Source organism: Copadichromis virginalis, linkage group LG23 (genome assembly GCF_057382275.1).
Source record: "Copadichromis virginalis isolate Kocher_CV1m ecotype Utaka linkage group LG23, C_Virginalis_male_GT1.1, whole genome shotgun sequence".
NCBI classification, from domain to species: domain Eukaryota; kingdom Metazoa; phylum Chordata; class Actinopteri; order Cichliformes; family Cichlidae; genus Copadichromis; species Copadichromis virginalis.
This window is the reverse complement of record NC_140639.1, coordinates 16,554,366-16,570,520: the sequence shown is the minus strand read 5'-3', so window position 1 is coordinate 16,570,520 and position 16,155 is coordinate 16,554,366. Positions and strand designations below refer to the sequence as shown.

At 41.1% G+C, this 16,155-nt stretch overlaps 1 protein-coding gene across 1 annotated transcript in view; it reads left to right on the top strand.

The window, feature by feature from the left end:
* The window catches only part of naaladl2 (N-acetylated alpha-linked acidic dipeptidase like 2), a 472,039-nt gene that overhangs the window by 178,809 nt on the left and 277,075 nt on the right, over positions 1 to 16,155 (top strand). Inside the window, exon 6 of the mRNA XM_085449971.1 lies at positions 3,915 to 4,182. Within this exon, the coding sequence (XP_085306097.1) occupies positions 3,915 to 4,182 (268 nt within the window). The remainder of the gene's footprint in view (positions 1 to 3,914; positions 4,183 to 16,155) is intronic.

The following is a 16,155-nucleotide window of genomic DNA, read 5'->3' as shown; positions in this document are numbered from 1 at the left end:
GTGATTTATCTGCCTGCTCTCATGCTAATAGCTCTTACATATTACCATTATAGCAAACATAAAGCATTCAATAAAAACACAAATCAAAATAAGACCATAAATGTATTCTTTGCCAAAGTTAATTTGTCTGGCTCTGTTTGAAAGGAGATGGTGCATAGATGCTAAAAACTGGCTTTGAAGAAGCATTGCCATTTTCCATCTTTAATAATAGAAAAGCTTTTGACTTGCATAGAAATTTAAGCTTGGGAGTTTGGGACCAGACTTTGAACTGTTATTTCAAATCAGGATGAAGAGACATTTCTCTTCCTCACCCCATTTGTCAGTGATATTGTGAATAAAGAATTAATTAAAGCTCAGATGCTTTAGAAGAGACGAGATATGAAACATAAAAAAAAAAAAGCCTTTCATGAAACAATTGCAGCTCGCTGAAGTTTGAATAAACAGTTTTTCATCAATCTCTGTGGGGTAGAGCGGCTTCAGAGGAAAGGATTCAATCCACTCATCAGATAAAGATATTTGCCAGCCCTCAAATGCGGCCATATTAACACTTCAAAACAATCAGAGTATCTCTGCAGGTGTAGGAAAGGTTACACAGCATGAAAATAACACAGATTTTCTTGTTTTTTGAAGTTTCTGAACAGCCTTTTAGAATTATTTGCCATAAAATAAATACAGATATTGTACACGATATCCATGCTCAATCCTATTAGTTGGAAGAAAATGTCAAGAAGAGGAAGAAGAGCCATCTGGCTTAAACAGGACACATCTTCACATGATATTGATGGGGTAGTAACCTTCTGAAATGACAGTTTTACTGGAGTCTCAAACATGGCTCCATTAAAGTTTTAATAAATTATATCACAAAATGGTAATGTGGCCCGCTGCACCAAGTGACCAGTGTCCTTTGGGAATGACACATTATATATTCGCTTGTTTGTCTTCAGGTTAACCCTGTCTGTAAGACAGCGGTCCTCAACCTTTTTTGTGCCACGGACCGGTTTATGCCCGACAATATTTTCACGGACCGGCCTTTAAGGTGTCGCGGATAAATACAACAAAATAAAACTAGTAACCGGTACCGAAAAAAGAAGATTTATTCATAACACACGTGAAAAGACCCAGGAAACCCGAGTTAACAATAAAAACAATAACAAAATAACGCTGAAAACCGATAAAAACCCTGAAGACCATACATTTCACACCTGAGCCTCAACTCTCGCGGCCGGTACCGGTCCGAGGCCCGGGGGTTGGGGACCGCTGCTGTAAGACAGTGTTGCTTCATTACATCATTAATTTTTTAAATCATTTTAAGACAATTTTATTGTTCTATACACCTTCACAATTATCTTAAAAGAGGGCACTGCTACCCTTTTCGTGTGAATGTGCATGATTCAGAAACCCTGGGTCAACTTAGTTGGCAACCACCTTTGTCTGACTAGTTGGTATGATTTTAGATGTTACTGTAAGCTAACAAGATAAGAACAATGTGTTGGCACATAGCATATATAAATTTTTACCCAGCCAAACCTGAAAACACAAGCAAAAGTCCAGGTTTGCCTGCAATAAAATTAGCTGTGGCAGCTTATGTTGGAGTATTAACATGGATGGATGGTTTATGAGCTATAGTTATAATATTGCTTCCGCGGCTGATGTGATTAGCTAATTGCTTTCGTGTGGCCTTACAGCTTATGTTGTGTGTAGACACAGGTGAAACACCAGAGCCAGATGATGCTAATTAGGTTTATGCTCTTATTTGTATCCCAAAATTAATATGCATGTAGGACATTTAGGACCCTTTGTTTCACAAGTTAGCTGAAAACAGAAGTTCTGACTCGTTTCATAATGCTAGCTAAAAATGCTACTTTTACTAAAGGATCTGAATTTGGCTTTTAAATTTAAAGACAGATCAATGTGTTCTGAAAAATTGTGTTTGGTAGGTAAGCAGTAAGATGTCGTTTCAACACAGCTGTGTAGATTGACACATACAAGCAAACACAGACACACTCAAGTCACTTGAGACATGACGTATCGTTAGAATTGGGCATGTGTCCCAAACCACAGGGAGCCCTTCCAACAGCTTGGATTATAGATGCAGGTCTTCCACACACATACACAAGAAAACACAAACTAACACAGCAACACACACAATGCCTCCTGCTGCTGCTCCTGGCGAGCTATGTGACGTGGCCTGCTGACTAGAGAATGGCACAATTGTGTGTTTGGGCCATCTGCTGCTGAGACTGATATAGATATCACACACACTAAACACACAAGCACATTCTGCAGGCATACATAAATGTTTCCCTCCTACTTACAGATAGACAAAACAGATATGTGGCCCATCTTTATCAAGGTTATCCATACGTTATTCTTATATTATTTAGCATCGCTCAAGCCAAAAAAGAAATGTAGATAGATAGATATTTTGTATGTTTGTAACCAGCTTTTGTTCAGTGCTGAAAAATGTTTCTTCAGCATGAGGATGAAATACCAGCCAGTCCAATCTGGAAATGTCTTTATTGCTGAACTTTAGAGTCCAGACCTCTCAGAGTCAGAACAATAAAGAGAGTAAACATCAGGAACCAAACAAACCTGAAGAGAAGACTCAAATAAGGCCAACGGATCAAGTTTTATTGACATCTCTTTCCTGCAATTAGGAAAACGGAAATGACAGACTGACAGCTCCTGTGAGGAGTCTGGGTGTAAGAAATGCTTCAAAGAACTCAGCCAAATAGAAGAAGTACATACAAAAAAGATCTGCTTTATTAATTGATAAAAAAAATAATGAAGCTCAGTTAGTCAAATTCTCCAAATGTTGAACTCCCTAATGGAGTTGGGTTTTTATGTGAACAAATACTTTAGTTTAAAGAACAATTTTGAAGAAAGGTCTTTATTTAAAAAAAGCCTCCATGTGAATGTTATGGTCATGAATGTCTTTCCAACTGTGAAATATAAAGTCGTAGAGGACTGCAGGCTCATGTTGCGTGCTGATACCTTTTCTCCAGTTCAAAAGCACAAAAAAGGAAATATTCACAGATTCATAGTTTTCGTTCTTGTGCACAAACGATTTCAGTCAGTTCCTTGAGAGTTGTACGGGTTTATCAGACTACATTTTTATGGTATTACAAATTTGATGTTCCAGGTAGCATCTTGAGGCAATTGTTTTTGTGATTTGGTGCTGTATAAATAAAATTGTATCAAATGGAACTGAAATTGCTGACAGTTTGATAGATTTTTATCATGTTTGGAATGGCATCCTGTTTAATCCTCACTCAGTTTTAACAAAATAGATTTTTCTACTGGTCCATGATCTCACAGTAATTCTGTCTGAAGAAAACATTTCAAGAACAGTCTGACTCAAATTTGGCCAGTCTCCCATTGTAGGTCATCTCTTTGAGGAGTGCTGCACCAACTCAAGATCATTAATTGGAGGTCCCACTTTGAAGACGTGCATCTGTAATTTGCACATGATCTTTTCCAATGTATCAAATTATCAACCCTTCAACTGGAATACTTTTGTCGTGTGAAGACAATAGTTTAGGCAACCAGATATCATGAGCTAAACTGGTAATGAGTGAAGATAAAAAAACTATATGTCTAAAAATAAGTGCAATTTTTCTGGAAGTGGTCCAGAGGTGCACAATGTAAAAAGGAGGATAACATTTAAAGCAGTTTTTGTTAAATTTTACAGAGAAATATAGATTCTTTACAGCTTGATAGTTTGCAATACGTCATTATAATTTCACAGCTTTTCACAGTATTTGTTCATGATTCATTATTAAGCAAACACAATCACTTATCAAGTAAGTTTGTTTAGGAAAACTAAATACATTTCAATGAACAGTTCTGGGAAATAATGGGATCTTGCTTTCTGTTTATCTCCAAAGTAACAAGTCTTTCTCCACTCTTTCTAGATCTTTTTCAAGCTTGTCAGATGACAGTGAAGAGTCAAGAGCCAGGTACCTTTACAGACAGTGGGTGGGACTTGGTTTAACTGATGTCCACCTATCCAATCACACTGTTCTGCTCAGTCTGCCTGGTTCCACACCCAACACCATCACTGACAGATCTAGCCACCAGTGTTTCATGCCAAACGGGACCCCTTGTGACCAGCGTGGGCCAAATGATCTGACAAAGCAGCAGTTCTCCTATGCTGCATACTCTGCCATGGGAAGCGTGCAGGTATGGTTGTGCTGTGTTGTGTCATGTTGACATTTCTTGAAACGAAGGCTGTGTAACCTTTCTGGTTGCTGGAACCCGGTCCTAGTCTTTCTCACTCCTAACCCCAGCCATGGTCATGAACAAAGGTCATGGCAAGAACTTTTAGGTTCTAATGCTGATAATTTGTTTAACCAAAGCTCAGTGTTGAACTGTTGTTTGTTTTATTTGATATACTGTAACTGTCTAAACGAGAAGGACACATATGTTATATTAAGCAGCTTTTCTAATAGCAGGTTGTTTGAAATGCAGAAAGCTCCCAGATTTTAGGGAGGTAATGCATAGAACGTGGACAGAATAACTAGCTGTCGTCAGGTAAATGCAAGTAATTGATTTGTTAGACTGAATAGCGCAGTGTTCAAATCTAAAAATGAAGCAGTCCAATTAAGTTTGACAAAAAACAAACAAAAAAACAACAAAAAAGCTCATCAAGATTAAATTGAAAATTAAGGCAGATTCATTGACAGTCGATGGCCAAAACTCCCCAATTCTACTCAACAATGTCTTTATTAAGCTTTATTTTATTTTTGTATGTGTTTGATAAAGGATGTGCTTTGGAATACATTGTTTATACCAATTTTAACTTCTTTAAATGATGTTGTTGAATGAAAAAATTAATATATTGTATCTGCACAGGTAACTGAACAAAATGGAGTAGAGTCTTTAAAATGGGTCATACTCAAGATGTTTTTTTTTTTCTTTTGTTTTTCTGTATTTTTATAGAACCAAAAGGGACATTTTCTTAAAGGCTGTCCAAAGCCACCTCTTTCAGATAACCTCATTAACACACATTATTACATACACATTAGAAAGATAATAATACACTTGTACAATACAATAACACCAACACACTCAATGCAGAGATCTTAAAAAATGTTTTCATAGTAGTTGTGTCATGCACAGTGCACAGTTAATCTTTTTACCATCCTTCAAGAGTGTGAAGGTTAATGGAAGTCATTATGTATGTAGTCCACCCACTCTAGCTAGAAGACACACAGACATGCATACACAAAGCATACAGTCACACTATTTTTAGAGAGTTTTACTTCTCTGTATCCTGGGAACAGAGAAAGGGGTTGAAGGAGATGCTTGTTATTCCCTTGAGCCCCTGCCCGGCCTGAGGGCAGATGAAAAGTTGGAGTGATTCTTTGAATACCAAGTTTTCTTCTTCTTTTCTCCCCCTTCCTCTCCCTTCGTTCTCCTTTCTCCGCTTTACTCGATCCATCCAGCTGTCCACTCGTCGAAGTCTACCCAAAGGAGGGTCACAGTCATCCATCACTTTATTATTTCCTAGCTCTGTTCCTGCACGCTGCCTTGAATTAAGCGGTGGTTTGCAGGATCTAAACATGGCTTTCAGACAATTAAATATGGCATTTGTGATGGATGGATTGGGCCCAGAGCAAGTATACTGGACTAATAAGTCCTGCTGTTGGTGGCCCTGTTTTGCTGGTGCTGGACTGTGTGCTCTTAAAATTAACAAGTTCAACTATTGTGTTAAATTTGAAAGTAAAATACAATAACAGCAGCTTGTATTATTAATTCTTGATCTGTAACAGAAGAAGACGATATCACCATGTTCATTATGTTGCTATAGGCAAAGTGTATTTCAGTGAAGGGCGTTGTTTACACAGCGTGGTTCACTGGACTGTTTTAAGTGGAAAAGAGGTTGTTCACTTAATAAGTAATAACAGAGAATGGCAACAGATGTGGGAAACTCTACGAGAGAGGGACCCAGTTGCCACAGGACCCCTAGGACTCGTATAGACCGAACAGTGAAAATACAATAGCAGTGTCCCAGGTGTCATGAACATCCATGAAGAACAGAAAATCCTTCTGGTATAGCACGCATTCACCAGAGGATGTTATCCATCAAGTGAAGCAAGATACCAGCCTCCCTGTAGAGCTTCAGGGCCATTCGGTCACAGCTGTAAGAACACAGTAAAACATGCAAGACAAGCATGCAAAAAAGTTGTTAGACAAAGTATCGACCAACATAAGAACAACTAAGAACTTCAGTTTTTTGCAATGCTTTTCTATAAAAGGTAAAATGTATTCTTGATTTTTTTACCTAAAGCTCTATGTGCTGTTTACTTATCCCCCCAATAACAAATTAGATCATCATTATGCTGCTTGAATATCAAACATTTTCAGTCAGTTTGCTTGTCTGAATATCTTTAAACTCTGCTTTAAAACTTTTTTTACTTTAAAATTGAAGTAGCTGTCATGTAAACTGGATATGATTCTACTCTTTCCTGATTTACTAGTAAATAAATACAAGCCTTGTTTATATACGTTCTCTCTGGAGTCAGTAGATTAGTTTCTAAGAGCCACATCATGTGAAAATTCAATAGATTTATAATGGTTTCTAAAATTGCCCAATTTATCTTATTTTACAGGGAATTAATCAACTATAAGAAAAAGCTTGCTGGACTGTTTCTTTTCCTGATATACTATTCAGGAATTATTTAAAAAAAAGAGAGAGAGAGAAAGAACGTAACTAACATAAATAAAAAAAAATAAAAAAAATCACACCCAATTGTTAAAGAAAGGATAAGAAAAATGCCAGCATTTATTCATAAATGGAGCCTTACTTTTTCTGCAGTGTTATACTGGCCACCTGCTTTTATGATGGGTTTTGTGTGTCTGTGTTTTAAATGAAGTTAAAATTTGACCAAAGTTTTTTAAATAATAGGTTTTCTTGACATGAATTATTAATCGAATATGATAAACTGAATTCACTTCCAATCCACCGGCTGAGCAAACGTCAGTATTGAAAGAAACTTTATGCAAACCCACAGGCTCAATTATGTGACTCAATATCACACTGTAAAAAAGCTCGCTAATGCTTTATAAAAGCTCACTTTTAAGCCTTCCAAGGATAGACTGTTGGGAAAAGATTCTGACTAATTCAACACAGGTAGAGTAAAAAATACTCGTCCTGGTGCTTTCCCTTTTCTCTTTTCACTTTATCATCCTTTTTTTTTTTGTCATTTGTATGAATTTTCCTTTCCATTGTCAGTTATACACATAAGGATACAAACATACACTATATAATGAATTACTGGAGTAACTGGAGATCCAGGAATGCATTTGCTCCCAGAAAGCTTTATAAATGGCTATTCTGTATTCTCAGGCAGCACTGCCATGGTCCATTGCCTACTGAACTCTGACCAAGGGACACGTGCATGCAGTTAGGGGCTGTACATAGATACATAAATGTACAGTATTACTCAAGGTCTCAAAAAAAGAAATGTTTCAAGTGTGATCATGTCTGTCCTTTATAAAGTAGCTAAATTGAAGGTGATGGCTGTAAAGATTGAAGCCAGCGCAGCCTTAATCATCAATCAGACTTTTGAGGTACGGCGCTACTAGTGGTGTCTGTGAAGGTTCTCAGTCATCCAGGTCATCGTAGTCAAAGGAGCTTGCAAAGAAAAGCGTCTTTAAGTTACTTGAAGACGTCTTCAAGTAACTTAAAGACGCTTTTCTTTGCAAGCTCCTTTGACTGCTACTAGTAGTGTTTTCTTTACAATTTCACAAATTTTAAAAGTGCTTCATCATCATTGTTTTAACTCAGTGATTTACATGCGTTTGAAGTCATTCTTTGATTGGGGAAGGTTAGGTGTGTCTCAAAGTGGAAAATTCAACAAAATGTGAAAATCGTTTCTTCCTAAACCACTTTCTAAACAGAGAGGCTGTCAGAGGTTTGAAGAAACTTTCTTTTAAAAGTTAAAGTTTGGGGAAAAGTAATGAGAGAAGAGAATGCAAAAACACCTAGTGCAGTTTATAAAAAGAATAAATGGATGATTTAGAGGCGTTTGAGAGTTTAGAAAGAGTAAGGATATAATGTATGAAACATTGCCCTTTATGAGAAACTACTTTTGGCCTTCTGCTGTCAGAACCAGAAGGAAGAATGGAGTCAACCTTTCAGCTACTACCAGACTCACTTGATTTACTATACTGCCGTTGGACCACAGGACAATGGTGGGTTAATAGGGATGGTCATAACTGCTGCTAGAGGACTCCCACTATGGCTCGTTCTGGAGATGCAGATAGGAGTCTAGTTCCTCTTAAAGATTTCTTTTCAGAAAAACATGTCAAATAATTTGTCCCCTGCCAACAGTGAAACCTTGAGCTTTGTGAAGTATCTACGTTGATGGTTTACACACTGTAATTTCACAGAGGGGCCTCTCAGGGTGCTGTTACAAGAGATGTTTGAGGAAACTGGCAAGAACAGCAGCTAAGTTGATGGCAAAAATGCCTACATTTTAAAAAACTAATAGAATATGGCTTCCATCTGTGAGGAAAAAACATGACATTTTTTGTTGCTTAAGGCTCACGTTGTTAGTTGCTGTAGCATTATCTTTGCCTATACCAGTACAAGCAAGACTTTGCATTCAAACAACCCCCATTACAATAAAGTACTATAAAAGCTGCACGTGTTAACAGTAGCTTAACAATATGTCATATGTGTGCTTCTAAAAGTACACAGACAGTAAAATTATATGTATGTATGTATGTATGTATGTATATATATATATATATATATATATATACATATATGTATATATATATATATATAAAAAAACACCCAGCACGCCCCTGCGGGCGGTTTATCCTTCAAGCTCGGGTCCTCTACCAGAGGCCTGGGAGCTTGAGGGTCCTGCGCAGTATCTTAGCTGTTCCCAGGACTGCGCTCTTCTGGACAGAGATCTCCGATGTTATTCCCGGGATCTGCTGGAGCCACTCGCCTAGCTTGGGAGTCACCGCACCTAGTGCTCCGATTACCACGGGGACCACCGTTACCTTCACCCTCCACATCCTCTCGAGCTCTTCTCTGAGCCCTTGGTATTTCTCCAGCTTCTCGTGTTCCTTCTTTCTGATATTGCTGTCATTCGGAACCGCTACATCGATCACTACGGCCGTCTTCTTCTGTTTGTCTACCACCACTATGTCCGGTTGGTTAGCCACCACCATTTTGTCCGTCTGTATCTGGAAGTCCCACAGGATCTTAGCTCGGTCATTCTCCACCACCCTTGGGGGCATCTCCCATTTTGACCTCGGGACTTCTAGGTTATACTCGGCACAGATGTTCCTGTACACTATGCCGGCCACTTGGTTATGGCGTTCCATGTATGCCTTGCCTGCTAGCATCTTGCACCCTGCTGTTATGTGCTGGATTGTCTCTGGGGCATCTTTACACAGCCTGCACCTGGGGTCTTGCCTGGTGTGATAGACCCCAGCCTCTATGGATCTTGTACTCAGAGCTTGTTCTTGTGCTGCCATGATTAGTGCCTCTGTGCTGTCTTTCAGTCCAGCTTTGTCCAGCCACTGGTAGGATTTCTGGATATCAGCCACCTCCTCTATCTGCCGGTGGTACATACCGTGCAGGGGCCTGTCCTTCCATGATGGTTCCTCGTCTCCCTCCTCTTTCTTGGGTTTCTGCTGCCTGAGGTATTCACTGAGCACTCGGTCAGTTGGGGCCATCTTCCCAATGTATTCTTGGATGTTCCTTGTCTCATCCTGGACTGTGGTGCTGACACTCACCAGTCCCCGGCCCCCTTCCTTCCGCTTAGCGTACAGCCTCAGGGTGCTGGACTTGGGGTGAAACCCTCCATGCATGGTCAGGAGCTTTCTTGTCTTTATGTCAGTGGCTTCTATCTCCTCCTTTGGCCAGCCTATTACCCCAGCAGGGTACCTGATCACGGGCAGGGCGTATGTGTTGATGGCCCGGATCTTGTTCTTACCATTCAGCTGACTCCTCAGGACTTGCCTGACCCTCTGCAGGTACTTGGTGGTTGCAGCCTTTCTAGCGGCCTCTTCATGGTTCCCATTTGCCTGCGGGATCCCCAGGTACTTGTAACTGTCCTCTATGTCTGCAATGTTGCCTTCTGGTAGTTCAATCCCCTCAGTTCTGACTACCTTCCCTCTCTTTGTTACCATCCGACTACACTTCTCCAGTCCGAACGACATTCCAATGTCATTGCTGTATAGCCTGGTAGTGTGGATCAGTGAATCGATGTCTCGTTCACTCTTGGCATACAGCTTGATGTCATCCATGTACAGGAGGTGGCTGACAACTGCTCCGTTCCGTAGTCGGTATCCGTAGCCAGTCTTGTTAATGATCTCACTGAGGGGGTTCAGGCCTATGCAGAACAGCAGTGGGGACAGAGCATCTCCTTGGTAGATCCCGCACTTGATGGTAACTTGTGCTATGGGCTTGGAGTTGGCCTCTAGTGTTGTACGCCACATCCCCATTGAGTTCCTGATGAAGGCTCTTAGGGTCCCATTGATCTTGTACAATTCTAGGCATTCCAGTATCCAGCTGTGGGGCATTGAGTCATAGGCCTTCTTGTAATCAATCCAGGCAGTGCACAGGTTGGTCAGTCTGGTCTTGCAGTCTCGGCTGATTGTTCTGTCTACCAGTAGCTGGTGTTTTGCGCCTCTGGTATTCTTGCCAATTCCTTTCTGTGTCCCGCTCATGTATTGACCCATGTGCCTGTTCATCTTAGCCGATATGATGCCTGACAGGAGCTTCCATGTAGTACTGAGGCAGGTTATTGGTCGGTAGTTGGAGGGGACCGGTCCCTTCTTGGGGTCCTTGGGGATCAGGACCGTCCGGCCTTCAGTTAGCCATTCCGGGTGTCTCTCGTTAACTAGCAGCTGGTTCATTTGTGCTGCCAGACGCTCGTGGAGTGCAGTCAGCTTCTTCAGCCAGTAGGCGTGAACCATGTCGGGCCCTGGTGCTGTCCAACTCTTCATACTGGAGACCCTTTCTTGGATATCTGCCACTGTGATGGTTACTGGACCCTGTTCAGGGAGGTCGCTGTGGTCTGCCCTCAGATCCACTAGCCACTGAGCATTGCCGTTATGGGTTGCATCCTTCTCCCATATGCTCTTCCAGTATTGCTCCGTCTCCAGCCTTGGTGGTGCTGTTCTCTTATTGTTCCCTTGCCACTGAGAGTACACCTTTGCTGGTTCTGTGGAGAACAGCTGGTTTATTCTCCTGCCTTCTATCTCTCTGGTGTACCTCCTCAAGCGGCTGGCCAAGGCTGTGAGTCTTTGCTTGGCAGTTTCCAAGGCCTCAGGTATGGACAGCTTGCTGTATTTCTTAGGCACCTTATTTGTCGCACCTTTCTGCAACTCCGTTAGTTGGCTAACCTCCCTCCGTGCTACTTTGATCTTGCCCTCTAGCCTCCTTCTCCATGGAGGGTACTGCCCCTTGTGGCTGTTCAACTTGTAACCAAGCATCTCACTGATCACTGCTGCCGTATTGTAGATCAGCTTGTTAGTGTCGGTAATTGTGGTTGTAGGTATTGCCCGTAGTGCTGCATTAACATCATCTAGCAGACCTTCTAAGGGTACTTCACGTAATCTTGGTAACCGGCTACGGGGGATCCAGGTTTCAAGCTTGGCCATGATCCTATTTTTCAGGTCAGTTCCTCTGGCACTCAACGATCCTTCTCCTATCGCACTTGGGGCTATGTACCCAATCTCGGGTGGGGGTGATGATATCTCCCCCCTGACCTGGCGTCCTGACTCCTCCTTGCCGTAGCATTTGTGTTGTACCTCGTCAATCTCTAGCTGTGAGAGCAGTCCCTTCTTTCGAATGTTGGAACACTGAGCTACTAGTTGTTTCGCCGTCATTGTGGATGTTGGGTATCGAAGAATCCATAGGTCCCTCATCCTATTCATGTAGCCCCTTCCGCCGGGGTTACTTGCGTAGTAGCATTCCAACAACGCCCTGTTTTCGTCCCTTGCCCACTGATGCCTTCTTGTTCCAGTAGCCCACTTTTCGTCAGGGTGCCCTGGTTCCTCAACACCTGACGCGGACCTTGTTGATCCGGGCGACGTCCGAGCCGGCATGCCTTCATATTTATCTGTCTCGCTCATGTCTGCGGTAGGCTTGCTTAGCATAGGGGGTCTAGCCTTAGGACCCTTACTGGATACAGACGCCCCAGGCAGGAATCGAACTTGCGATCCTCTGTTCCAAAGGCGTGTAGTTTAACCACTACGCTATCCATATATATATATATATATATATACATACATACATACATACATACATACATGGAGTGCAGAATTATTAGGCAAATGAGTATTTTGTCCACATCATCCTCTTCATGCATGTTGTCTTACTCCAAGCTGTATAGGCTCGAAAGCCTACTACCAATTAAGCATATTAGGTGATGTGCAACTCTGTAATGAGAAGGGGTGTGGTCTAATGACATCAACACCCTATATCAGGTGTGCATAATTATTAGGCAACGTCCTTTCCTTTTGCAAAATGGGTCAAAAGAAGGACTTGACAGGCTCAGAAAAGTCAAAAATAGTGAGATATCTTGCAGAGGGATGCAGCAGTCTCAAAATTGCAAAGCTTCTGCAGCGTGATCATCGAACAATCAAGCGTTTCATTCAAAATAGTCAACAGGGTCGCAAGAAGCGTGTGGAAAAACCAAGGTGCAAAATAACTGCCCATGAACTGAGAAAAGTCAAGCATGCAGCTGCCAAGATGCCACTTGCCACCAGTTTGGCCATATTTCAGAGCTGCAACATCACTGGAGCGCCCAAAAGCACAAGGTGTGCAATACTCAGAGACATGGCCAAGGTAAGAAAGGCTGAAAGACGACCACCACTGAACAAGACACACAAGCTGAAACGTCAAGACTGGGCCAAGAAATATCTCAAGACTGTTTTTTCTAAGGTTTTATGGACTGATGAAATGAGAGTGAGTCTTGATGGGCCAGATGGACGGGCCCGTGGCTGGATTGGTAAAGGGCAGAGAGCTCCAGTCCGACTCAGACGCCAGCAAGGTGGAGGTGGAGTACTGGTTTGGGCTGGTATCATCAAAGATGAGCTTGTGGGGCCTTTTCGGGTTGAGGATGGAGTCAAGCTCAACTCCCAGTCCTACTGCCAGTTTCTGGAAGACACCTTCTTCAAGCAGTGGCACAGGAAGAAGTCTGCATCCTTCAAGAAAAACATGATTTTCATGCAGGACAATGCTCCATCACACGCGTCCAAGTACTCCACAGCGTGGCTGGCAAGAAAGGGTATAAAAGAAGAAAAACTAATGACATGGCCACCTTGTTCACCTGATCTGAACCCCATTGAGAACCTGTGGTCCATCATCAAATGTGAGATTTACAAGGAGGGAAAACAGTACACCTCTCCGAACAGTGTCTGGGAGGCTGTGGTTGCTGCTGCACGCAATGTTGATGGTGAACAGATCAAAACACTGACAGAATCCATGGATGGCAGGCTTTTGAGTGTCCTTGCAAAGAAAGGTGGCTATATTGGTCGCTGATTTGTTTTTGTTTTGTTTTTGAATGTCAGAAATGTATATTTGTGAATGTGGAGATGTTATATTGGTTTCACTGGTAAAAATAAATCATTGAAATGGGTATATATTTGTTTTTTGTTAAGTTGCCTAATAATTATGCACAGTAATAGTCACCTGCACACACAGATATCCCCCTAAAATAGCTAAAACTAAAAACAAACTAAGAACTACTTCCAAAAACATTCAGCTTTGATATTAATGAGTTTTTTGGGTTCATTGAGAACATGGTTGTTGTTCAATAATAAAATTATTCCTCAAAAATACAACTTGCCTAATAATTCTGCACTCCCTGTGTGTGTGTGTGTGTGTGTGTGTGTGTGTGTGTGTGTGTGTGTGTGCGCGCATGTGTGTGTGTGTGTGTGTGTGTGTGTGTGTGTGTGTGTGTGTGTGTGTGTGTGCGCATGTGTGTGTGTGTGTGTGTTAAATCTAAAAAAAAAAAGAAAAGAAATGAATCCTTTTGCAGTTGAGATTCTGCATTTGTAACTAATTAACTATACTTTAGCTTACATATCTTTCCTATACAATTTTTTTTCTAGGAACATAAATCCTCATAGAAATCAGGACGACTTCTTATACAAAGTTTAGTTGCCTTCCTGCAACATGTATCCATGTACTATAACATATGAAGAAATATCCAGACCCAAGAATTTTTTAAGATCCAGTCAGGCCACTTCTACAAATAAATGTATAATAGTAAATTTTCCTAAATTGCATTAATGCCAGACACACAATTGTCTGTCTCAGGCAGGCCTTCGTTCAACCTGTCCCCTCATGCTGTCTGACATAATGCCTGTATGAAGGTACGGTTTCCACTTGACGTGATGAGACTTAATTGCAAAGTATGTGCAGGCTTTAATCAGCAGACTACAAAAGAAAGAAACAAACCTTAATCGTCTTTCTTTTCCTTGTATGACTGGTCTAATTCACGTCATCATTTCTTCTTTCTTCATATGCTGTATGCATTTAGAAACAGAGACTGAGATATAAAATTATTGCAATTATTGTTTTTTTATGTAGTCCATATTCTTCCTTGCTTTGTGCTTATTTTCATGCAGATTAGAGTATTCTTATATATTAAATCCCTATAATCAGCCACAGCCACATTTTTACCTAATGTTGTAGAAGTGCCTCTCCTCTGAAAACAGCTCTGAACATCCGGACGGGGCTGAAAGTCTTTGTGGGGTATTCTCTATGTTGTTCAGCACAAGGACATTGGCAGGGCATCATTTGGGACTCAGTCAAAGGATCCTCACATTTGGACTCTGTCAATCAAAGCCTTTGGGTCCGTGTGCTGTTCCTCGAGTCATTTCTTAGGCTGGAGGTCTGAAACGATTGCTGCAGCATGTTGGACAGTAACATTTGCATGGACACCAGGATGTAGAGTTTCCCTGGAGAACATTGTACCATAACTAGACAATCCACATACTAAACTTTGCCCATCATTGCATTTAATTTTATATTAATTTTACATACACTGGGTCCACTCACACCTAAGATCCTAAAGTATAAGATTGTGAGAATGCTCGTTTTAGCAAAGACATAAATTAATTCCTGATTGAATGATAGTTAGGTAAATATTCACATTTATTTTCTTCTCATTCAAAAAAGAAATTTGCATGCATGACAAGCCTGCACTTAAAAATACATACAGAACAGATTTAGGATAAGATACTGGATATATATTGGTCAACCAAAACCTGGTTTGACTGACAGGCTAGGTTGAAAGGAAAGATGTTTAAAAAAAGAGGTTAAAAAATGATTACCTTAACAGGTGAAAGATGCTCACTGCTTCAGCCAGACAGAGGACACTTACATCGTTAATTTTATTACCTTGTCAAGATGAAATGAAAGAATAAAGGTAGAGAGGAAAAGGAGATTGGTCTAGTTTAAGCAGTGCCATCTCAATCCGTATAGAATTTTTCTGTATTACAATTTGCTGTGTCTTGTACTGTTCCATGGCTTTCGGTTTAAATGGAAGACTTTTATAATGCAAATTCAGGCAGGAGTGATAAATCTCTCGCGCTCTCATGTACTGGGGTCCCCTGATGCAAAAAGATGTGTTCTCTCTCACTTTCTCGCATTCACACAGTCGGGCACTCTCTACCCCTCACTCACATTCACCCTACTGCAGCATCGTGTTACACTCGCCCCCAGGCCACATGAAAAATGAATCAGGCCCAGGTGAGGAAGTAGCGATGGGTGGAGTAGGGTAAAAGAGAGAGACTAAGAGAGAGAGAGAGAGAGAGACCCCAAAAAAGTAATGCTTTGACTTTCCTCAACAGCTTCTAGGTCACTTTAATTTGGGAGGTGATAACAGTTGCTCAGTTACCCAGACATGCATGGAGACAAAAGTACACATGCGCACACACACACACATGCATGCACGCACACACTCACATACAGATACAAAGACACTTCGTCAAAGTGATTTCGGGATGCTGCAAAGTCAACAGATTCTTTGGTAGTAATATTCTATATAGTAAATTCTGGGCATGCACGTTGGTTATTAATTGACGTCTATCTGTTTTTTTTTGTTTGTTTGTTGTTGTTTTTTTTGGAGGGGTGGGGGGTCCTCAACAAGCTTAAAACTGAAAGTCATT